General features: G+C 59.1%; 9 protein-coding genes across 9 annotated transcripts; 6 read left to right on the top strand and 3 right to left on the bottom strand.

Annotated features, from left to right (window-relative positions):
* Positions 1-97: 97 nt before the first annotated feature.
* Positions 98-784, top strand: HRG_05613 (ribosomal protein s13/S18 domain-containing protein; the record flags this gene model as incomplete). Its single annotated transcript, XM_044864084.1, has 3 exons — positions 98-136; positions 274-404; positions 484-784. The coding sequence occupies 3 exons, from the start codon at positions 98-100 to the stop codon at positions 782-784; spliced, it is 471 nt and encodes a 156-aa protein (XP_044720616.1).
* Positions 785-1097: 313 nt separating this feature from the next.
* On the bottom strand, positions 1098-2036 carry HRG_05612 (shwachman-Bodian-Diamond syndrome (SBDS) protein; the record flags this gene model as incomplete). Its single annotated transcript, XM_044864083.1, has 1 exon — positions 1098-2036. The coding sequence occupies one exon, from the start codon at positions 2034-2036 to the stop codon at positions 1098-1100; it is 939 nt and encodes a 312-aa protein (XP_044720615.1).
* Positions 2037-2411: 375 nt separating this feature from the next.
* Positions 2412-4225, top strand: HRG_05611 (tRNA synthetases class I (W and y) domain-containing protein; the record flags this gene model as incomplete). The annotated part of the gene is made up of 7 exons (XM_044864082.1): positions 2412-2705; positions 2767-2852; positions 2908-2957; positions 3021-3558; positions 3618-3729; positions 3780-3833; positions 3896-4225. 7 exons carry the CDS (start codon positions 2412-2414, stop codon positions 4223-4225), a joined length of 1464 nt encoding a protein of 487 aa, XP_044720614.1.
* A 908-nt stretch (positions 4226-5133) lies between these two features.
* On the top strand, positions 5134-6880 carry HRG_05610 (serine carboxypeptidase domain-containing protein; the record flags this gene model as incomplete). Its single annotated transcript, XM_044864081.1, has 2 exons — positions 5134-5635; positions 5715-6880. 2 exons carry the CDS (start codon positions 5134-5136, stop codon positions 6878-6880), a joined length of 1668 nt encoding a protein of 555 aa, XP_044720613.1.
* A 1879-nt stretch (positions 6881-8759) lies between these two features.
* HRG_05609 (GNS1/SUR4 family domain-containing protein) lies at positions 8760-10269 on the top strand (the record flags this gene model as incomplete). The annotated part of the gene is made up of 3 exons (XM_044864080.1): positions 8760-9536; positions 9604-10176; positions 10240-10269. 3 exons carry the CDS (start codon positions 8760-8762, stop codon positions 10267-10269), a joined length of 1380 nt encoding a protein of 459 aa, XP_044720612.1.
* Positions 10270-11373: 1104 nt separating this feature from the next.
* Positions 11374-12240, bottom strand: HRG_05608 (FYVE zinc finger domain-containing protein; the record flags this gene model as incomplete). The annotated part of the gene is made up of 1 exon (XM_044864079.1): positions 11374-12240. One exon carries the CDS (start codon positions 12238-12240, stop codon positions 11374-11376), a length of 867 nt encoding a protein of 288 aa, XP_044720611.1.
* Positions 12241-14184: 1944 nt separating this feature from the next.
* On the bottom strand, positions 14185-16361 carry HRG_05607 (moaC family domain-containing protein; the record flags this gene model as incomplete). Its single annotated transcript, XM_044864078.1, has 3 exons — positions 14185-14888; positions 15032-15136; positions 15218-16361. The coding sequence occupies 3 exons, from the start codon at positions 16359-16361 to the stop codon at positions 14185-14187; spliced, it is 1953 nt and encodes a 650-aa protein (XP_044720610.1).
* Positions 16362-17159: 798 nt separating this feature from the next.
* HRG_05606 (WD40 domain protein) lies at positions 17160-18797 on the top strand (the record flags this gene model as incomplete). Its single annotated transcript, XM_044864077.1, has 3 exons — positions 17160-17184; positions 17242-18104; positions 18159-18797. 3 exons carry the CDS (start codon positions 17160-17162, stop codon positions 18795-18797), a joined length of 1527 nt encoding a protein of 508 aa, XP_044720609.1.
* A 1307-nt stretch (positions 18798-20104) lies between these two features.
* HRG_05605 (uncharacterized protein) lies at positions 20105-21547 on the top strand (the record flags this gene model as incomplete). The annotated part of the gene is made up of 4 exons (XM_044864076.1): positions 20105-20161; positions 20228-20369; positions 20424-20599; positions 20693-21547. 4 exons carry the CDS (start codon positions 20105-20107, stop codon positions 21545-21547), a joined length of 1230 nt encoding a protein of 409 aa, XP_044720608.1.
* Between the last annotated feature and the right edge of the window lie 1361 nt (positions 21548-22908).

Raw genomic sequence — 22908 nt, 5'->3', positions numbered from 1 at the left:
CGAGCCGTCTGCAATTTCTCCGTCCTCCCCTCTTCAACCCCCGAAAGCCATCGACCATCCAGCGAGCACTCGGCAACGACCGTTACAGTTGCCCAGCATGTCGCTCGTTTCGGGAGAGAAGACGAACTTCCAGTTCGTAAGTCTTGCCCTCCTCTCCCCCGCCTCGACGGCGCCCTCGAATCGGGCATGCAACGCCAGCGCCCACCGACGGCGAGCTCGGGCGTCGCCTGTCTGCCATCGATTTCGGCGCTGGGGGCTAACGCGCGAGGACAGATCTTGCGTCTTCTGAACACCAATGTCGACGGCAAGCAAAAAGTCATGTACGCCTTGACCAAGATCAAGGGTGTCGGTCGCCGATACTCCAACTTGGTCTGCAAGAAGGCCGATGTCGACCTGAACAAGCGGTATGAAGCACCCTCCAAAAATACGAGATGCGTATCTGCAACGGGGAGCAGAGGGAGCTAAATTGAATTGCGTTCCCAGTGCCGGTGAGCTCACCACCGAAGAGCTCGAGCGAATTGTCACCATCATCCAGAATCCGACCCAGTACAAGATCCCTTCCTGGTTCCTCAACCGACAGCGCGACATTGTCGACGGCAAGGACTCGCAGGTCCTGGCCAACGGCGTCGACTCCAAGCTGCGCGAGGACTTGGAGCGCCTCAAGAAGATCCGCGCCCACCGTGGTCTCCGCCACTACTGGGGCCTCCGCGTCCGCGGCCAGCACACCAAGACGACTGGCCGCCGCGGCCGGACTGTCGGTGTGTCCAAGAAGAAGGGTGGTTAAACAGCGTGATGATTACGGTGCTGGGTGGACAGGCGTGACGGCTGGGTTCTCCATCTTTCTGAGCATTTTGCCAGGATTCCTTTGTCCTGCACACGCGGCCGGGGCTGCTCTCTAGTCCAGAGTCATGAATTTAAAAATGGGACATTGAAATACTATGCTTGGAAATGACAGGAAGCCGAACGCCTTGTCCTGTCGTCTCGCTCATCCGGGCCAGTAGGGTTGTTTCAGCTGCGACGAGGCGCATACCAATGGCCTTTCGACGCCGAGGGGTGAGAGGAAGCTTCGCCAAGCGAGGGGTATCGTGCGCTCTCAGTTAATCTTGATGCGTGATTGCCATGTCCAGCACCTCTACTCGGCCTTGGCCTTTGGTCTCGTTGGCAATGATATCAGACAAGACTTTGAAGGCGCCGGGCTCGACGAAGCCCACCACCTCCCACTCGGATCCCAACACGTCCTGGCTCTCCACCTGCTCGACGTATGATAGAATCTTGTCCTTGACCGTCCCCGGCGTCTTGTGCTCGGCCTCGTCGTCTTTGGACGACGGCGGCCCCTTGGCTGCGGCAGAAGACTTGACGGCCTGCTTGAGGACGTTTGTGGCGCACGAGACGCGCAGGCGCATCCTGGCCCTGGCGACGGGGATGGGCTGGAACGCGATGAGGGCCTTCATGGCGTCGAGAGCCTGGCTCTTTGCGCTCTTTGTGGTGACGACGCCGGTCCAGCTGTGCTCGCGCGTCCGCGGCTTGGCCTCGCCGTCGTCACCCGTGGCCGGGGTGCCCGCCGCGCTGGTCGTGTTGCTCCGGTCGCCGCCGTGGGCCTGGGAGCTGAGCATGTCGAGGGCCTTCTCGATCATGCCCGACGTGTAGACCCTCTTTGTGCGCGGGTCGACGAGCTTGCTGGCCACGATGCCCACCACCTCGTTGTGGACGCGCTCCAGCTGCGCGGCGCGCTCCTTGTCGCCGACCTGCAGCTCGCCCTTTTTCAGTATCTCGAGGATGATGTCGTTGGCCGGCTTGCCCTTGCCAAACGCCTTTTCCAGGTCCTCCTTGGGCGCCGTCTGGCCCTTGGAGACGTTGAGGAAGACGTTTGGGATCTGCAGCACGTTGTCGAGGTCCGTCTCGATGCCGGAGCGCCACTCGAGCACCTTGTTCTTGTAGCACGCAATCTCGAACCGCTTCTTGCCCTTTTTCAGCCGGACGAGCGACACGTTGGTGAGCTTGATCTGGTTCGAGGGCTGGTTGATTTGACGGGACATGGTGGCGGCGGGCGGGAGGAGGACGAGGCAGAAGAAGACGAAGACGAAGAATGTCGAGCAAGGCCTAGTCGTCGCATGCGTGCACAGAGTCTGGCCTCGCCTTGTCCGTGGTTGTTTTTCGAGGTTGAAGAGTGTCAGCTGCTGTCAGGTCAGTCATAGATGGACCCCGCCATCGACATGCGACAGTGAAATATTTCGCCCGCCCCGCCTTCCTCCCGCCTCGAGGGATTGAGTCACCAACCACCAATAATATCAGCTCCCTTTTCACCCCCAACTCCCACCCTCCTCGTGCCCCTTTTGTTGTTCTCGCCAGAGGCCGGGATCGAATCCGACGTCTCTGGATCTCGATCGAGTCTGCCATCCTGTTCCCTTGCCATGGCTTCTGCGTCCGGAATCCAGGCCGCCGAGCACGACGCCACGTCGGCGCCGGCAACGTCGTCCAAGCAGGACGTTAACCCGTGGTCTGTTTCGGGAGAGGTGGGTGAGGACGGCAAGGTCAAGGCAATTGACTACCGCAAGCTGGTCGAGGACTTTGGCACCGCCCTGATTGACGATGCGCTGTTGCAACGGTTCGAGAAGGTGACGGGCCACAAGCCGCACCGCTTCATGCGCCGGCAGATTGTCTTTAGCCACCGGGATCTCTCCCTCATCCTGGACCGTTACGAGAAGGTTGGTGGAAGAAACTGCAATCCCCGGATAAGGAGATGAGCGACTGACTTTGGTCCCGCAGAATGAGCCCTTCTTCCTCTACACGGGACGGGGTCCCAGCAGCGACAGCATGCACATAGGCCACACGCAGGTCTTTGACTTTGTCAAGTGAGAGGCCCCGGCTGAACTTTTGCGGTGAGCCTCGACTGACCCGTTCGTCTAGGTGGCTGCAGGACGTCCTGGACGCGCCCCTGATCATCATGTTGACAGACGGTCGGTACCCAAAAGGCTGAACTCGTGTGAGGCCCAGCGCCTTTTTGCTGACGAGTTGCGCAGACGAAAAGTACCTCTTCTCGGAAAAGAGAACCGTGGACGAGGTCATGGGATACTGCCGGACCAACGCCATGGACATCATCGCCGTCGGCTTCGATCCCAAGAAGACTTTCATCTTCTCCGACTTTCAGTATGTTGGAGGCGCCTTTTACAAGAACATTGTTCGCTTCGCCAAGAGGGTCACGTACAACACGGTCAAGGCCATCTTTGGTTTCGACGGCAGCTCCAACATTGGTAAGATTCACTTTGCCAGCATCCAAGGTGCCACGTCGTTTGCGTCGTCGTTCCCCCACATCTTTGGTGAGGACGAGTCCAAGACGGCGTCGATTCCCTGTTTGATTCCTTGCGCCATTGATCAGGACCCTTACTTCCGTCTGACGCGTGACTGCGCCGCCGGCCTGCACCTGGCCAAGCCGTCCTTGATCCACATGCGGTTCCTGGATGCGCTTCAGGGCCCGGGGTCCAAGATGTCGGCCAGTGACGACACGTCTGCCATCTTCCTAAACGACTCTGCCAAGCAGATCAAGACCAAGATCAACAAGTAAGTTTGTGGGAGACAGACGGGCCAGGGGAGGCCGTGCCGGGCTTACGCAGATGCAGGTACGCCTTCTCCGGCGGCCGAGAAACACTGGAGGAGCACCGGCAAAAGGGCGGCGACGCCGATGTGGACGTTTCCTATCAATACCTACAATTCTTCCTGGAAAGCGACGAGGTAGGCCAACACACCGACACTAGCGGGCCACTGTGCTAACGCCGCAGCAGGAGCTGGCCAAAATCAAGGCTGATTACAACAGCGGGAAGCTGCTGACGGGCGAGGTATGTCAAACTCTCCGTTGCGCCAAGCCAAACGGATCAGGCTTGGATTGACGTGTCAACAGCTCAAAGCAATGTGCATCGACCACCTGCAGAAATACGTCGGCGGCTTCCAGGAGAGACGGTCCAGGGTGACGGACGCGGTCGTGGACGAGTTCATGTCTACCCGCCCGCTCGAGTGGAAAGGAAACCCCAAGGTTCCGAGGGCGGATCTTGTGGTGCCGGATATCAAGCCAGGGGAAGACGGAGCCGCGGCTGGCGAGGCGGGAAGCGGGAAGCTGTCCAAGAACCAGCTGAAGAAGATGCTCAAGGAGCAGCAGATTGCACAGAGGAAGGCGGCCATGGCCAAGGACAAGACGGTTGATTCGGAGGCGGCGGCCAGCGGCGGCCCATGACCAATTGACGAGGGTGTTGGTGCGTGGACTGATAGAACCGGTTAGTAGGTGTTGGGTGTGCCGTGTCTACATGCTCTAACGGTTCCAGGCTTGTAGGCAACAAAGGGCGCTTGTGCCGAGGCCAACGTGTCCATGGCGTTTACACTGGCGTTTGATTGTTGTTGTTGCCATCTTCTTGGCCTTTGGAGGAGGTCGTGACTTTTGATACTTGTCGAGGGCCAACGCGTGCTTAGAAGGGGGTAAGTTACATGCCAGGCAAGTCGCCCGGGCAAAACATGCAACCAGAGCCTAATAATAGGTGGCACAGTGTCCCGTCTTGAACAGGGTAGGTACTTTAGGTAGGGCAAGTTGCAGCCAGGTACTCCGCACAAGGCCTGTTTGGTGTACACATGTACAGTGCTGGCTGACGGAGAGGCAAAGGTGACCTGGGCTGCCCTTCCGGGTACCTAAGTAGGTACCTACCTAGATGCCAGCTTGCGATGACGCAAGCCGTCCGGCACTTACGTAAAGTACTTCGTATCGGAGCACTGGGAGCTGGGGCAGAGCTCTCTCGCACTCCCTGTGCCGCAGCTCGGGGTGTACGACCTGCGCCATGCCACCTGAGCCGAGAAGCTTAACTAGCTTCAGCCACAATCCAGTACAGATCTATTAACCGACCAATGGCCCATGGTGGTGACGAGGTCACTCGGCGTTACCTCCGACTAGCTCGGTTTCGGTAGCACTGCAGCTCGTCAGCGCGCTCCCTGTTATTGCTCCCTCTCCCTCTTCCTCTGTCCACTTACTACCTCCCCCACACCCTCCCCCTCCTAAGCGCGCGCTCCCTCTCTCATCCTCTCCATTTCCCATCACCATCGACCTTTTGCTTCAGCTCTCCATCACAAACTCCAGACTACAAGAATCCAGCCACCATGCGGTTGTCGACCTCGGCCCTCGTATTGGGCGCGGCATCCTCGGCCGTCGGCCTTCAGGACCAAAAGGTGCTAAGTGACGACTCGTCGAAGCCCCTCATCGACTCCAACGGCATCCACCTCGACAGCTTTGAGGCATGGACCAAGCCCCTCACCGACGCCTTTGGCGAGATGAACTCGGAGGCCAAGGCTACCTGGCACGAGCTTTCTATGATGGTGCCCGGCGCTGTCGAAGCCTTCAAGAAGCAACTCACCAACTTCCAGCCCAAGAAGCACTCACGCATCCCCGACAATAAGTGGGACCACGTCGTTCGCGGAGCCGACGTGCAGCGGCTGTGGGTCGAGGGCGAAGACGGCCAGTCTCACCGCAAGGTCGGCGGCAAGCTCGACAACTTTGGCCTGCGCGTCAAGAAGGTGGATCCCTCGAAGCTCGGCGTGGACAAGGTGAAGCAGTACAGCGGCTACCTCGACGACGACGAAAAAGACAAGCATCTCTTTTACTGTAAGCTCCCCTTCCCTCGCATCTTGACGGTGCTGGTCGACTGCGGCTGCTCTCCCGACTCGACGCTGACCTTGACAAGGGTTCTTCGAGTCTCGCAACGACCCCAAGAACGACCCCGTGGTCCTCTGGCTCAATGGCGGCCCCGGCTGCTCGTCGCTGACGGGCCTCTTCCTGGAGCTTGGCCCGGCCTCTATTGACGAGAAGCTCAAGATTGTCGACAACCCCCATGCATGGAACGCCAATGCGTCCGTCATCTTCCTTGACCAGCCGGTCAATGTTGGCTACTCTTACGGTGGCGGATCCGTCAGCGACACTGTCGCGGCTGGCAAGGACGTCTATGCCTTGCTCACCCTCTTCTTCCACCAGTTCCCTGAGTATGCCAAGCAGGACTTCCACATTGCCGGCGAGTCGTACGGCGGGCATTACCTCCCCGTCTTCGCTTCGGAGATCTTGTCGCACAAGCACCGCAACGTCAACCTCAAGAGCATCATGATTGGCAACGGCCTGACGGACGGCTACACTCAGTACGAGTACTACCGCCCCATGGCTTGCGGTGACGGTGGCTATCCCGCCGTCCTTGGCGAGGACACTTGCAAGTCCATGGACAACTCTCTCAGCCGGTGCCAGTCTCTGATTAAGCAGTGCTACGACACGGAGAGCACTTTCTTATGCGTGCCTGCCAGCATCTACTGCAACAACGCCATGATTGGGCCTTACCAGCGGTCTGGCCAGAACGTGTACGACATCCGCGGCAAATGCGAGGATACGTCCAACCTGTGCTATAGTGCCCTGGGCTGGATCTCAAGCTGGCTGAACAAGCCCGAGGTCAGGGAGGCACTCGGCGCCGAGGTGGAGAGCTACGACAGCTGCAACTTTGACATTAACCGCAACTTCCTGTTCGCGGGCGACTGGATGAAGCCGTACTTCCGACTGGTGCCCGAGATCCTCAAGAAGATTCCTGTTCTTCTCTACGCGGGCGACGCCGACTTTATCTGCAACTGGCTCGGCAACAAGGCTTGGGCCGAGGCGCTCGAGTGGCCCGGTCACAAGGATTTTGCGGGGGCGAAGACGAACAAGCTCAAGATGGAGCTGGACGACAAGACCAAGGAGTACGGCGAGTACAAGACGGCCAGAAACTTTACCTTTATGCGCATCTTCCAGGCCGGGCACATGACGCCCATGAACCAGCCCGAGGCGTCGCTCGACTTTTTCAACCGCTGGCTCGGCGGCGAGTGGGTTTCTTGAGTCGGATGATTGCGTGTCACAGATGTACAAGTTGAGTGTATGCATTGGTTAGTCGCATAGATGGCTGAAGAGTGTAGAATAGGTTGAGGCTATGAGACTTTTTATCAGCTTTGCTTGATAGCTTACAGTGCCGAAGACGTGCGGTGTAGGATGCTTGACTGCGTGCCATGGTGAGCCGCCCGCTGATCGGTCGATGAAACACACCTACCTAGGTACTGTACTGTACCTAGCTCGGCGAGGGTCTGTACCGTACGCGGACGAATACAGGCCTCTCGAGGCGTCTTTGGCTTGTCGCCCCAGCTGTGAGGCTGCGGGTCTGCATGCATGCATCATTGGGGATTTGTTGGGTCGCGTAGCCGCATTCGGCAGGCCGTGCGACCTTGAGGCGTGCTGTAGGATGCCAAGAATGGTGGATGGGTTCGTCGTCAAAAGTCCGACGTCGGCAGGTTTGCTAACCGAGAAGAAACGAGAAACGGTGCGCATCTCTTTCGGCCAGTGTGTGGTAAAATGCTTTTTTCATCATTCAACCAGGTTTTGCTCAAACACGCCAGCAGCAGGGCGGGGTTTCATCTTTATACACCGTACTAGGTATTGATACAGAGATGATTTACTCGGGGGAGCGGCACGTCCCCAACAAAAATCAGCATCAACAAAAGCTTGGGCCAAGGTACCTGTACTTGGCCCGCTCGCGTCATGCAATGGCGTGTTGAAGCCACTGCTCGGCTGGCGATAGGCTATAGCGTGCTTCGGCAGTCGTCCCGGTGGGCGGGATTCTGGTGCGAGGCCCATGTCAGGGACCGATGGAGAGAGTACGGGTACATGTCGGGGCGCATCTGCAGCACTCGGGTCTTGTTGAATTGCACCCCTCGACACGGGTGGAATGAATATGAATGCATTCTCATGTTCCAGAATCAACAAGATAAGAGAATCGACATTGTGCGCGCCCATCTGAGACGTCCATGTCTTGTGTGCCCCTCTCGACTCTGCCTACCGCTTTGGCCGGCTGGCTTGGTGGCTGCAAGATTTGGTTTTGTCTGCCAAGTGCATGAAAACGAAGCCGTTGCTCAGCGGCATGACGCCCGTGCAATCGGCCATACGAGATGTCGATATGATGAGGTACAGTACGGTAGGGCAAGGCGCAAGAGGTCAGAAATGGCAGCTCTTGATAGACACACGCCCATGCTTATCCGCTCCCGTTGTGTGTATCGAAGCGGGCCGTGGTGTGGGTAGAAAGAGTGAGCGGAAACCCAACAACCTCATGCTTGCTCGCTCGCCTGCTCGCTCGCTCGTGGACGTCGACTCGATGATGAAGCGGTCAACCTCGGCTTCGATAGATTACCGTACCTAACAGGGTACGGAGTGCAGTGTACAGTACATGCAATGCATCATGGGGAAACTTGCCTGCTCTGAACGGCGTTTCCAACGTTTCCAACGTTGTTTTTTTACGTGGCATTAGACAAGCTGCAGGGCAAGGAAGCTATTATCCCGCTCCGCCTCTCTTGCCTCTCTTGCCTCCCTCACCTCTCTTGCCCTTGCCCTTTGCCGGAATTTCCGCGTCCGTCGGGACGCCTTCTCTCCTCCTCCTTTTCTTCAACCCTTCTTCTACCCCCTCTCATCCTCTGCTTGCTTGCTTGCTTAACGGCTTCTTCAACCCTGCCTTGGAACCTGGATCCATTCACTCACACCCCAACAACTGGGGCCCGCTGCGTTGAAGTCAAGTCTGCGCCACTCGTTGCGGCCCACAACGCAGGCGGTTGGAGCTTGCTCTACCCACCTCTTGCTCTCTCCCTTTGACAGAAAGCTTCACGCTTGAGCCATCCCTTCTCTCCCCCGTCTTGGTCTAAGCTTCATCACCGCCTCGAACCGCCGCAACATCGCAATGGCCGCCTCAAGTGGTGCTCACATCGTGGCAGCCTGGCCCGAAGCCGGCCTCTTCACCTTTCCTCCTCCCAGCCAACCGCTTCCACTGGCCCCGGCCCCGGCGCCCGCCTCCATCATGCGCCCCTTCAACATCCCCGACGACGTCTTCACCGCCGCCCTCGACCCCAAGGTCCCCCTGACAATCGCCGCCCTCTACGCCGTTACCGTCAAGGCCCTCAACGTGTACAACCGCTCGCGCGCCAAGCGGCCCTGGGCCGTCAGCAAAACGCGCCCCTTCTTCGTCTTTGTCGTCTTGCACAACCTCTTCCTCGCCCTCTACTCGGCTTGGACCTTTTGGGGCATGCTCGGTGGCATGCGCCGGAGCATCGTCCATCCCATGGCCCACGGCGGCCTGGCTGCCACGGCCGACAGCTTCTGCCGTCTTCACGGCCCCGCCGGCCTTGGAGCCTCCGTCTACTACAACGAGACGTCTGGCCTGTGGAATAGCGCAGACCCGGCCGCCGTGGCCTCGGCAATGGATGCTGGCCGTCCCAGCAGCGCTCAGCCCGGCCGCATCTGGAACGAGGGTTTGGCCTACTACGGCTGGATCTTCTACCTCAGCAAGTTCTACGAGGTGCTCGACACCTTCATCATCCTCGCAAAGGGCAAATACAGCTCCACCCTGCAGACGTACCATCACGCCGGCGCCATGATGTGCATGTGGGCAGGCATGCGCTACATGTCGGCCCCCATCTGGATGTTTGTCCTTGTCAACTCCTTTATTCACTCTCTCATGGTGAGCCACTCTCCCTCGTCCACGCCCCTAGCCGTACCGCGACGACCTGACTCTTTTCTCTTTCTAGTATGCGTACTATACCTTGACTGCCTTCTCCATCAAGGTCCCAATGGCCGCCAAGCGCACCTTGACCACCCTGCAAATCACCCAATTCCTAGTGGGCGCGTCGTACGCCATCGTTCACTCCTTCGTCACCTACGTGGCCCCCGTCACCGTCACCAGACCTGCTGTCGACCAGCTCGACGTGGTGGCCGCCCCCGAGAACCCCGTCGCACCCGTCCCCAGCGGTGCCTTGGACGCGCTCAAGAGGCTCTTCCTCGGTTCCACCATCGAGATGCCCGCCGTCGCCGTCGCTTCTGTCCAGGAACCGACGATGATCACCGAAACAGTTCACGTCACCCAACCCTGCATTGTCACGGCTGGCGAGACTTTTGCCATCTGGCTCAACGTACTCTACCTCGCTCCTCTGACGTACCTCTTCGTCAGCTTCTTCATCGCCAGCTACGTCAAGCGCAGCAACGCCGTCCACAAGATGAAGGGCAAGACCCACGCCGGCGAGAGCAACGTGATGCTGGCCGAGAAGGCCGGGTGGGATGCGGCCCGTGGTGTCGAGAGAGAGGTCTACGGCGGCGAGAACATGGTCGGCGGGAGCGCCAGCGGCAGCAGCAGTCCCGTTACAGACGGAGAGCTGACTCCCAAGGAGGTCAACGGCAAGCCAAGGCGACGGGTCTGAGCCGGGAGACTTGCTCGAGACTGAAATCAAGAGGAACCTTGGTGGGCCAATGAAGCTTGGGTCGTCGTCATGAGAGACGTGTTATGAGGTGGAATGCGACCACAAGTGACAGTCCAAACAGTGGCGGCTATGAGAAACCCTGTTCTCCACGTGCACTCCGCTTTAGCACAGCGAGCGCACGCAGCCACTGCCCTGGAACGAGCACCTCTTTTTCCTCGGAAGAGCAGCTGTACGGTGGGTGCTGGGGTCGGAAATGCCGCCGAGAGAAGGGGGGAGGCGTCGAGCAAGACTCTGGCCTGGGCGTGGTGACGACAGCGCCTTGCCACACCGCTCCCTCGCACGCTTTGCACAAAGACCGCGTTTACGCATGTTTCGGGCGAGTGTCGGGTGAAGACATGGCAGGGAGACGATCATCGACAGCTAATACCCGTATTTTCAAGTTGGGACACGGCATATCATACATAGACTGGTCACTGTGGTGGCACAAATTCAGAGGCTCGTGGAAAGAATTCAATCTAGTAGTAGGCTGGGGAATCTAAATTGATACCGTGCATGAAATGAATCTATCTCATCGAAGGGGTATTCCCGGCTCTTCGGCTTGACAATGAGGGAAGAAAAAAAAGAGTCGATAACCAACCAAATCATCAACTCAAAGTGCCTCTATCCTCGTGAGGAGAGCAATCGCGACTCCGCCAAACTCCGTGCTCCAAAAAAAAAACCGCCGCCCGATCTCGTCGGCAGCAGGTCAAGTCCCCAAGCGGGGGTACCGCGACAAGTTCCAGGCGAAGCAGGCGTTGTTGGCCCGTTCAATTGGTCGAGCGTGGGCGAACTCCAGAATCCGGAATGCTCGCCGCTCGTGAGTGCCAGTCTTGGCCATGTGTATTAGTAGTGGTAGGGGCGTCAGATCGTCGAATTAGTCTGGGTATCATCCGTGGTGTATCATCTGTATCGCGCCGCGGGCGCCAAACGTGGCGTCGTCGGAGACCGAAAAGCAAGGCCCCAAAGCATCCTGCACAAGACTGAGCGTAGCGCATTTACCGTCGATGGTTTGTTTGTTTCTCCACTGCCTCTTCAATTATTCATGGATGCCCTCAAGAGAAAGAACTAAAAGGTGCTCCAGTTCCAGTCGCGCGGCACGCTGGCGGCCACGTCGGGTCCGCGGAGCGCTGTCGGTGTCGCGCCGGCGAGGGGCGCCGTCATCGGGATCGAGGCCGTCGTCTGCGGCGTGTCGGAAACGGTCGAGGCCGAGGAGTGGCTGTTGTGCCTGGTCTGCGACACCTTGACCTCCTGGAAGCAGTGGTTGCATGCTCGGGAGAGGGCGGCGCGCGGGTTGAAGTTGGCGTCTTGGTCGAGAGGGAGGACGAAGCTCGAGTGCCAGTCGCAAAAGATGTTGCCACACTTGCGGCAGTGGTGTCGTCGGACGAAGTAGCTGAAGCTGCGCTTGCACGTCGGGTCGTCGCAGACAGAGGATTCCGAGTCGTGCTTCCAGTGGCGTCGGGTCGGCAGAGCAGTCACGTCCGGGAAGGAATCGAGGTTCCATTTCCCTTCCAAGGCCATGGCGCTTTCGCCCGGAGCGCGGCGGCTCAGGCGATTGCCCAGGGCGCCGAGTCCGGGAAGGCTCATGATGTTGGAGTTGACGCGACGCAGGGGAGGCTCCGAGTCCGACTCGGACGTGGAGCCGCCCGTCTTGCGGCGGATGATTTTCTTGGAGGGAAACTCGTCGCAGGGGCGCAAGACGGCGGGTATGTACATGGGACGGCCCTGGTGGGTGTAGTGGCCCGTGGGAGACGGGGGGGTCGAGTTCGCTTGGTTGCTGCTGGCGTCAGAGATGCTGAGGGGGGAGATTTGAGGGCCCGAGGGGACGCGAAATGACTGCGATCGGCTGTGGAGGGGGCGGCTCGGCGGAGGGAAGTGCCAGGTCTGGTGTAGGTCGCCGGCGCGCGGCGTGGGCATGGCAAGGTCGGCGGCCATGGCGAGGGACGGCGCTCACGAGGAGAGGAGCCAGGCAGCTGGAGAAAGGATGTCGTCGGTCGACGAAACGAAAGGAAAAAGGACCAGAGGTTTCGTTTGGTCCTGTCGCGGTTCCCCAAAAGCGTCGCAAGAGACGAGAGCCAGAAAACGGAGACTGCGAGAATAGAATAGAGGTTTGGGAGGGGGGAAAGGTGAAGGGGAGGGGAGGAAGCCGGCGGTTTCTTTTCGGATGCGCTGAGCGGCGGCTTATGAGAAAGTCCAGGCTGACTATCGTACAGCAGTAATTGGCGGAGGGGGGAACCTTGGAGGGGGGGGCGCCGCAGTGGCGATGCGAGTCAAGGCCTGGCGGGCTGGGGACCAGGGGTGCAGAACGGGGGGTGGGGGGAGGGGGCACTGTGCGGTACTGTGCGTTCTGTGAGCTCTGGGCGAAAGCAGAGTCGGGGCTGTTGCTCGAAAAACTGAGATCCGGGGGTGGTGAGGGTGTCGTGGACGTGGGAGCAGAGCTTGCGAGGGGCGGAGATGGAAATCTATGGGTTATGGACGTGAGAGAGCGGCAGAGCCTGGGAAGACGATGAGTTGCGCCGTCGGTACTCCGTACTGTACGGAGGATTCCGCGGCCGTACTGTCAGGGAGGGTCTCTCTGGGTACTGTGCGCCACTCGCCAGCGCGCCTGTGGTGTGGGAGGCGGTGCATCATACAGTGCGCAGAATCTCGTCGCGTGGCGAATCACGGGCGGGTCGCGACGAGTTGACACTTGACAGACACCATGAACGGGGCCTGAGATGGAGGCCAGAGTCCGGTTCTCAGGCCCAGACTGCATAAGCGCCAGGGCAAGCTCCCGCAAAGAAGCAACACGCCTGCCTGCGCATGCGGCGCAACGGAAGCTTTCGTCTATCAGGTACAGAGTCTATGCTTTTTATTATATGCTGCGTACCTACATGCAGCATACAGCATGATTACAGCATACAGCATAACTGCGTACAGCACGCAAGGCAGCAGCAGCAGCCTACATTGTACAGTAGGCGTGTCCTGACTGTGCTGCTGCGTCCGGCGGTGAGCGACGCCGCCGGGGCCGCACTGTGGCCCGGCTTGGCACCCGCGCGTCTGGACAGTGTTCATTTGCGGCACGCTACACGGTAGAGTATCGGCCTACCTGCCATTTGCAGATTGCACCGCCCACGATAACTAACTAATCGAACCTTCCTCTCTCCAAGAGAAACCAAACCACCGATCGGCCGAGAGCTAATGAACATTGGGCCCAGCGACGACCGGCTAACCCTGTTTGGCCGAGGCTCCACGCCGGTCCTCATTTAGGCCAAGCGCTCCGACCCCCGAGGTCGTTATCGCAGGCGCCCGATTGGTCTGCGTCTGCTCCAGAGTACGGTACACGTTTGGCTTGCCAATGTCTCTGTGTACAAGGGTACAGTATCGGTATCCGCACCCTCTACTGTACTGTACCCTCCGCAACGCAGCATTTGAGTCCCGATAAGACACGAGAAGAGAAACGGTCATCACTATGTGCGTACAGCGAGGAGAATTGGGTCAGTCATGACCCAAAGCTGTTACTCTTGTCCGCGAAGAACACCTGCGGCTCATCCGGGCCAGGGGCATTCGCTCCGTCTCTCGCGGTGGACCGGCCCATGTATGTACCTCTGCACTCCCAAATCATCGCTGCCGACGGTCCGTCTTCGGCAGCCCCACTGCCTCGGCTCTCGCCTCCCCCCGAAGCAGCGGAGGCAACAAGCCATTTCTAATTTTGCTTGCTGCCTCGTCTTACATCGGCTTTCGTTTCTTTTTCCGTTTTGTCTCAAACACCAGCTTGCATGGCCACATCTGATCCAGATGCTGTCCGAGCTTGCATGTACTGTAATTAATACGGCGGGTGGCTGCCCCCTTGAGCTCGGCAGGCCCCGGGCTGGCCTGGCGCCGGCCCGACCCCTTTTCTCATTCCATCTCCCATCTCCCACTCCTCCCGCCGTCCTTGAGCACCACCCGTAGCCCCTCGATGCGCATGCCCTTGTCCACCGCCTTGCACATATCGTAGACCGTCAGCGCCGCCGTCGAGGCCGCCGTCAGAGCCTCCATCTCCACCCCGGTCTTGCCGTCGCACGCCACCGTCGCCCGGATCTCAATCGCCGCCGTCCCCGCCGCCGGCTCCACCTCCACCGTCACGCGCGAGATGGCCACTGGGTGGCACAGCGGTATCAGCTCCGCCGTCCGCTTGGCCGCCATGATGCCCGCCACTCGCGCCACTGCCAGCACGTCGCCCTTCTTCATCTGGTTCTCCGCCACGAGCCTGACGGCCGTTTCGTCCGAGAAGGTAACCGTGCACGCCGCCGTGGCTACGCGCGACGTCACCTTCTTTTCCGCAATCGACACCATCCGTACCCATCCACACTCGGACACGTGGGAGAGGCCAATGCTCTCCTCCCGCGGCTGCTGTTGCTGCTCTCCCACCCTGTCCTGCTCGTCATGGCTTCTCCCGTCTGTGGCATTGCCCGACAGAGTCTGCGCCTTGGAAAACGGGCGATAGTGCTCCAGTGACCCGTAGAGGCGGGGACGCGTCCAATGTCGACTAAATGAGCCTTCACCGACGCCCTGCCACAGCTTGGCCGGCATAGGATTCGCCAGGGATGCGGAAACAGGATCTGCCGCAAGGCTGCTCAGCATGCCTTCTGGCTGATGTTCCAAACCAACAATAACAAACTCCGTCCCCCGCCATGGCCGACATGACAATGCAAACGCCGCTCAAGATGCTGTCATGCAATGGAAAAGAGATGCGTTCACCCACCTATCAAGATCATCGGTCGATTCTTCATGTGCTCCAGCTCCCCAATGCCCGCGTGCTTGGCCTTTTTCCCCTTCACCGCCATGCCGATGACGTCGAGGAGCTCGGCTTCGTTAGGGACCGCGCCCTGCCGCCGACCCATGCTGGTCTGCCTGATGGCCTCGAGAGCCTCCTCCTCAATCGGCTCGCCCTCATTAGATTTGCGAAGGATATCCCGAAGCGACACCTCGGCGTTCCCAAAGAGACAGACCTTGAGGTTTCCGTCACTCGTGATCCGGAGACGGTTGCACGTGCCGCAGAAGTTGTGTGTCATGCTTGTGATGAAGCCGATGCGCCCCACAAACCCGGGAACGTGCCACGTCTTACTCGTGTCGTTGGCATGATCCTGCCCTCTCTGTATGTCTGGATGCTCTGTCCTGATACGGTCCAGCATGTCGGCATAGCTCAGCATCTTGCCCCGATTCCATCTGTTGCCGTCAAAGGGCATGTATTCGATGAACCGAACCTCAATGTCCTCGCTCCGGGTCATCTCGACAAAGGGGAGGATTTGGGAGTCGTTGACACCCCGCATGACGACACAGTTGATCTTCAACTTGATGCCGGCACCCAGCCTGTTGAGCTCCAAGATACTGTCGATACTCTTGCGAACAGCGTCGAATCCCTTTCTTCGGGTCATGATCTGGAACTGCCAGGGGTCCAGGGTATCGAGGCTGAGGTTGACGCCAGTCAAGCCTGCCTCGACCATGCTGTCCAGCTTTCGATGGAGGGAGATTCCATTTGTCGTGATGCACAGCTCCTTCAGTCCCGATGGTTGCAGGGCGCCGATTTGGCGCATGAGCGGCACAATGTCGCGCCGAACTGTCGGCTCGCCCCCAGTCAAGCGAATCTTGGTGACGCCTTGGGCGACGAAGATGGATGACAGGAGCACAATCTCGGGGGTGGTGAGCAGCTCCTTGTCGGGGGACAGCGGGACGCCTTCCTCGGGCATGCAGTAGAGACAGCGAAGGTTGCAGCGCTCGGTCACGGAGATGCGCAGATAGTCGTGTTGTCTATCAAAGGTATCGGTCAAGAAGTCGGAAAAGGGCTTTGCGTGGCGAATGCGTTGGCGGCGCGAAGCCCCGGCTTCAGAGCGCGTTGTGACTGCTGCCGGATGCTCGTGGGCCACAGCCTCGGTGCCGAAACGCCTCGGACCGAGACCGAGAGGCGGCGACTGGGTGACGAGGCGCAACAGTCGTCGGCGGCCGGGCGACCAACAGCGGGATGCGGCCAACATGATGGGCCGGAAACCGACGGGGACGAGCCCGGACAATTCAGCGCTGTGGAAATGCGGCATACGCCGGAGCCATGCTGAGCTATCCGTGAGCTAGGCGTGGATGTCGTGCAGGACAAGGCGTGGTTGGGCTTTTATGTAGACTGGGCGCCATCTCGATGCTAGGGCGCGCGGAGGTGGCGTCCCCGTAGGACGGCAAAAGGTGGTCGACATCCAACGGCTCAGAGATGAGTCAGCTGTCAGTTCGTGTGCGACACCGGCCGCCGGCTGTCCAGCACTGTGTGTGCCGCCCAGCCGCCACTGCCCAATACAGTGTGTTTGGTCGCACGCACGGACTGTCGTGACAGCGACGGACATCCAATGGCAGACACCACATTGTCATTGGCGGAAGGAACGACGGGTACCGAGGTAAATTTTTTGTTCGCGTTGGAATGGAGAAGGAGCAGTTGAAGCTGTCTGCTCGGAGTACTCCATACCTGCTGTGGCCTCTGCGGTAGCGACTGGTACCCAGCCCCCCTGCATGCGAAGCGTGTCGGCTCCTGTAGTGGCACGCCCCGTATCTGGTCATAGCAGGTACCGCCGACCTACCGGTCTGTCAGCCTGGCCCATGCCTCCTAAGCCACTACATCTCAACAACTTCGCGCCTACACTCATGGACCGACTCACTCACGATTCAATCCAGCCAACGAATCCCGAGCCCGGTTTTGCTCGGTAGGCATCTGCTCTGCTGCTCCTCCCCCTCCGCGGCTCTGCTAATCGACTAGAGCTGCTTTTGCTCGCCGCCTTGGCTCTTCAGCCGCTCCTAAACAAGCACGCCTTACTCAGATTTCAGCCAAGACAAGAGGGCCTGTGGTCTCTCTAATGCACGCCTCTCGGGTTTTCACATGTATGTGGCCTCTGTCCTTTCCCGACGGCCCATGATGCTCACGGCTTCGCGTGTCAGCCTCGTCACACTGCAAGCCGAGCCCCGACGGTCGATATGTTGCTACTGTACGCTCTTCGACCTTGAGCGTTCGCTCAGTCGAGACCCTGCAGCTTGTCAATGTCGTACAGCTTGCGCAGGCCATTAGCGGGCCCATCTGCAGCCTTCTCTGGGCCCCGTCATCTTCCAAAGTACTCGTCTCCACCGCCCATCACATTCATGTTGTCTCGGCCACCGACGCTTCCCTGCATGCTTCGATTCGCAGCCCTAATTCTGTGGGCGGAAAACCTGCCGCCATCTATTTCGGCGCTCGGGACACAGAGATTCTTACCTCTTCTTCCTTTGGCTTAAAGTTTTCCGTTCTAGACCTGTCCACGTCCAAGGTGGTGGACATCAGTAACCCAAAGTTCCATCACCCGTCTACGGCCTCGAGGGGCTTCTGCCTTCGCTCAAACACTGGACATCTGGCACTCCTGACCCGTGCTGGCGGCAAAGATTTGGTTAGCATTCACCATCCGACCACCCGTCAAGTGCAGAGATCATGGAGCCCAGACATGATCGATGCCCAGGGGCTCATCTGGACTCCCGACGGCCACTGGCTGCTCATGTGGGAGTCCCCGGCTCATGGCCACCGACTGTTGCTCTACACGCCCGATGGACAGCATCTCCGTACCGTGGGCCCACCGGGTCTCCCAATCGGCCAAGGTCCTCAGTCGGAGCGTGCCTTGGAACTAGGCATCAAGGCCTGTCAACTGAGCCCTAACGCTGAGTTCTGTGCTGTCGGCGACCATAGCAGGGGTGTCATGGTTTTCAGCACCCAATCATGGCGTGAGAGTATGAAGCTGATACATCCCACCACGATTGTCCCGCGCAGCAACGTTCAGGTCAGCTGCTAGTTGCATACCTAGCCAGGTTGACAGCTACTGATGATTATCTAGGTGTGGCAAGAACAACTCGCTACTGCCGGCGCAAAACGGTCCCGCCAACCTTTCCTATGGGCGACCCTGAATGTCTCTCCTCCTGGGCCGTCGTCCGATGCCAAGGGGGCCGCGCCGGTGAGCCCTGGCTGTTCCCTGGCCGGCTTCGATGCTTCTTCGACCCTCCTGGCGACGAGGCTTGACGACTCGCCGAGTACGCTTTGGATTTGGGATCTGGCGGCTGCGGAGCTCCGAGCTGTGCTCATCTTCCATTCGCACGTCACTTTCAAATGGCATCCGACCTCTCGAGAAGTACTCTTGGTGAATAGTCAGGACGAGGCCCGGCGAGGAGCATCGTTTGTATGGGATCCCCTGTCGAATGGGCCTACGTCAGTGAGCCCTGAGGACTATCTCCCTATTGTAAAAGCGGGGGTCAGGCCTCAGGTGGCCTGGATTAACCGCCCATTCGAGTTTCCGAGACTTCTGTTGGCTGATGCAGAACACTACGTGCTTTTGTCTCTATCGGGGACAGAAGAAGGGCCCAACCCTTGGCATAGTGACGACTGGGACGGCGCATCGGCAATTCAAGACAGGTCCGCAATGCTTGATATGGACGACACGTCGGCCCTGGACGATACCTTTTCCTTCAAAAACGCGTGAAGCGCCAGCATGGCTGGTCGGAGCCACGCTCGCGCACTCTGTACGTATTTCGTACATATATCGTGCCAACCGGCCCAAGGAAGCGGTTCGTCAGCCAGACCTGACCGGCGGCTGTGTTTTGGCTTACCCCGGTCTTTGCAATATTCCTAGTTGCATGGTGGCGCTTGGGTTCGACAAACAGCGTTAGGCCTCGATTCTGTTCCCTCTTTTCTCGCCCTTGCTGAGAGGACCCTGGCCACGCTGATCCGCTTCACTTCATACGCCGACCCTCGGGCTGCTGAGAGACAACTAAACTGAAATGCCGGCGACACCTGCCAGCTCACGGCCAATGCCTCACCAAGACCGAGGTCTTTCGGTGGCGTTTTCCCTCTAAGGTCGGCAGCATTTATGACGAGTCACCACAAGATGCAGGGCGGACCTACAGTAGAATAGCGCTCCGGATGCTACCCCGGACTCGCGTCACTTGTTCCTCACCGTCGAGAGGCTGAGTACCCATCTTGGACAGGGGGGGACTGTCGTTTCATGAATGACATGGGACAACCCAGAGTCTCCACGCCAGGGACCTTGACTCTTCTTTGTCTTCATTCTCGAGCCTGCTCCTATGTTAAAAGCTTTACCGCAACCCGTCTATATCTCAAGAGCCGTCGCGGATGTGCATCTGTCGACGGGCAGCACAACGTTCCGACGGTGGCTGCGAGCCCGCCGATCTCTTCAGGCCCAGCTACCTGGGACATGGATCACAATCACGGGCACATCCGTTTGCATGCCGGCATGTACTCGCACGAAGATTGGTGCATTATACGAAGTACCTCGGGCAGCCTACGGCGCCTTGTACGTCGTCTCGCACTCCTTGTTGCGCTGGCGGTGACCGCCTAGGTAGCAGGACGACTCTATTAAAGCGTCTTGCAGGCCAGGCCGCCAGCTTCGGATGCACTCGTCCTCCCCTGTTCCTTGTTATCGTCAGATTCGACTATAAATCTATACTTTGCGGTCGGCAACTGTCCGTCTTGGCCACATAATAATCCCTTTGTCCGACTCGTGCAACGGTCGGCTTAAACGGCCTGCTGGGCTCACAACAAGGCTTCTTTTCCACATTCGGTAACATTGCGAGGACCTATCCTCGACGGCAAATCTATCCTCCGGCCCGCCTACCGCCTTGGGGCTCGTTTCTAGAAAGAACGAAAAAGGGAGACGGAAAGGGGTTCGGACATCACGCAGGAGATTCTTTCTTCGAGACCAACACGTCCACCCCCGAGCAGTCGGTAGTACCCAGTATGCCCCGCAACGAGTCTCCCGAAAACACCGTCATGAGGGACGCCCCACCGGGAGAGGAGAGCGGGATATACTACATCATCATCAGCGGCGTACGTCGTCGTGTCCTCGGTGTCCCTGATAACGAGCTTGGCAGTTCCTGACTTGGCTCGACGAAGCTGCCCTTTGCCACCATCTGGCAGCTCCTCAAAGACTGGCTACGGCAGGCCGGGTGCGATGTCGACCACATTGAGGTGTTCCAGAAGTCTACGTCTGGATGGGTCCGCCTGATTGGCAAAGAGAACTTTGAGCGAGCATTGCGTCGGTTTCCCGCGGCCTGTCTGTTCCGCGACCGTGTTACTGACGGAACAGCAGATCATCTCCAGACAGTCCCGTACAACAACCGGCTCCTCCTCTACTTGGACAAGAACAGGACGGAGCCCGTCAAGATCATGGAACTCATTGACGATCCGCCGCCGAAGCCGAAGCTCGGTGGAAACTCTCGGGCGGCCCGCTCGAAGAGCAGGCACAACACCAGGCTGAGAGACCAGGTATGAGTGCCGAATGCTCCATCGTTCTCCGCTTAGACGCTCGGTCAAAGGCCAACGGATTGTTACTGACACGCTAGACAATGGCGAGCGCAGGAGCACGGCCGCCCTCAAGCCACTGTTTGTGCCAACTACCCCGGTGGTCCCGTGATGACAAGCCCGACCTTGGAAGTCCCATCTGCCGCGTGCTATCGTGGGACATCGGTGACAGAAGTGACAGAGTCTTCTAGAGCACAAAATGTGCCGCGAGATCGATACGCCGTACCGACAGAACCCATCGTCAGGGGCGGCTGGAGCTTGGAGTACGGTTCGATGCACACCCCAGACTACCGACCCTTTGAACAACCGGGCCATGCGGCCTCTCTGAAAAGAGATCGAGAGGCTTTGAGCCGCCGCAATCTTCGCTTCGACGGCGTCGGCAGCAGGCAATTCAAACCACCTTCCCGAATAGGGAGTGCCACCACGCTCTCCGATTCCGACCAGAGGGTGCAAAACAGCAACGATGAGTGTTTCAAGGTACAGATCATGTCCCTAGGGCAATGGACCAGCCCGAGGGACGTGGAAGAATGGATCCGTCGCAGCATGGGAGAGTGGGCTTCTGCCATGAACAGCATCGACATTCCGTCGGGCCATCAGAAAGGTTCTATCCGAGATTCGGGCTACATCACCTTCCTGAGCTCGGCGGCCGCCAAACGAGCCGTCGAGCTGCTTAACCAGAAGCCGTTCCTGGGGCGTGCCGTCAGCGCACGGCTCGTCGACGAGAACAAGCAGAGCAGGGGCCAAGGGGAGCAGAGGGGTCGAGACGACCCCGGCCAGTCAAGTCCAACCGGTCGCTCGGCGAATGACAACCAAGGCGCCGTCGCGTCTGTTCCGTGCGATCCTAGAGACAAGGCGGACGCCAAGCATGCGCCCCCGGTCATCGCACACGGGACCCACTACAGGCCAAAGTGACGCAGGCAGCCCGGCTGTGAGCCAGCAGCGGCTCCATGGTTTATAACTCTCCTTCTTTCACCCCTGACTAGCTTTGCGGCTCTACAGTGGCGAAGTGTCGGCGACAAACGCGAGCGAGACCGGTTGTTTTTCAAGATGGAGAAGGAATGGAAAGGGAAAGGGAAACGAAGGGGAGCGCGAAGGGGGAAGAAACGGCGTGGGGCCGGTGACAGGGAGGCGCCCGGTGCAGGCCGGGATGGCGGTCCTCTTGCACATACGCGGCGGCTAGGTATCGCCACAAAGGCCTTGTTCGGCAAGTGGCCTGTGTATCCATGTATGTATGTGGGTATGCAAATATGCATGCACGATACGGGTGTGAAATGCGGCTTCGAGCATGGGTCAACGGAGACGGGCCGCGACGCCTCGTCGTCTCCCTCTTGCTCTTGCTTGAACAGCCTATGTGTGCGTCTCGATGGCACTTCGCCCCCCTTCCTCCCTCGCCCTGGCCGCCTCGGACCGCGGCTCGCCGTGGGCGCACGTACATACGGCAGGAAGTTTCGGGCTGCGGTGTGACTCGAGACACGGCAACACGGCTCGGTCGAGAGAGCACTGCATCCGCGGACAAACATACGGACGTACGTATACATGGGGCCGAGGTGGGTAGTTTTGTGCAAGTCTAAGCATCCACGTCTCGGCACGACAGGGACGTATGCGTGTACAAAGTATACGTGGTTGCGAAAGGGTAAACACACAAGGCAGAGGCCACAAAAGAGAGAGAGAGAGAGTGTGTGTGTGTGTGTGTGTGTGTGCGCGTGTGTGCACACAACGGAACCGTCAGCCAACTTCATCAAGTCCGATCCGTCGTGTCAACACAACGCCCAATGTTATTTGACAGCTTCCACGCATGCATGCTCCCCTGACCCCCCCCCTCCCCCGTTCGTCATCCATGCATCAGCAACCATGTGCTTGCCCTGCCGCTCCCGGGCCCGGGAGTCGATGCCGGCTCCACCACGGATCCGCCTTCCACAAATCCCGCCGTAGGGATACAAGGATGAAACACGGATGCTGTGCAGCGCAAAACCGCCATGTACGAGTATGCACATGTTTTCGCCCGTCTCTCTCCTTCTCTTCTCCCAAATTAGTTCGCCCCCTCCCCGAGCTTCCAAGCCAAGCCGAGACAGGCCCAGGTGCTTCGACCAACAGCCCGGGAAAAGGCACCGCTGCACGCAGACCGACCACGCGCGCTGCAGGCAGGGTCGGGGACAGTTTGCTCGCGGGCCTCGTCGCAGCGGCCGCGAGCCTCCCGAAATGGACGGGGGTTGACTGTCGAGCAGCTGTGCACGTTGCTGCCCAGAGTCGAGAGGGTGCCGTGGGCGCCTTTG

Source organism: Hirsutella rhossiliensis, assembly GCF_020360975.1.
Source record: "Hirsutella rhossiliensis strain HR02 chromosome Unknown scaffold00005, whole genome shotgun sequence".
Lineage (NCBI taxonomy): Eukaryota > Fungi > Ascomycota > Sordariomycetes > Hypocreales > Ophiocordycipitaceae > Hirsutella > Hirsutella rhossiliensis.
The sequence above is the reverse complement of the archived record's forward strand: the minus strand, read 5'-3'. Positions and strand labels throughout refer to the sequence as shown.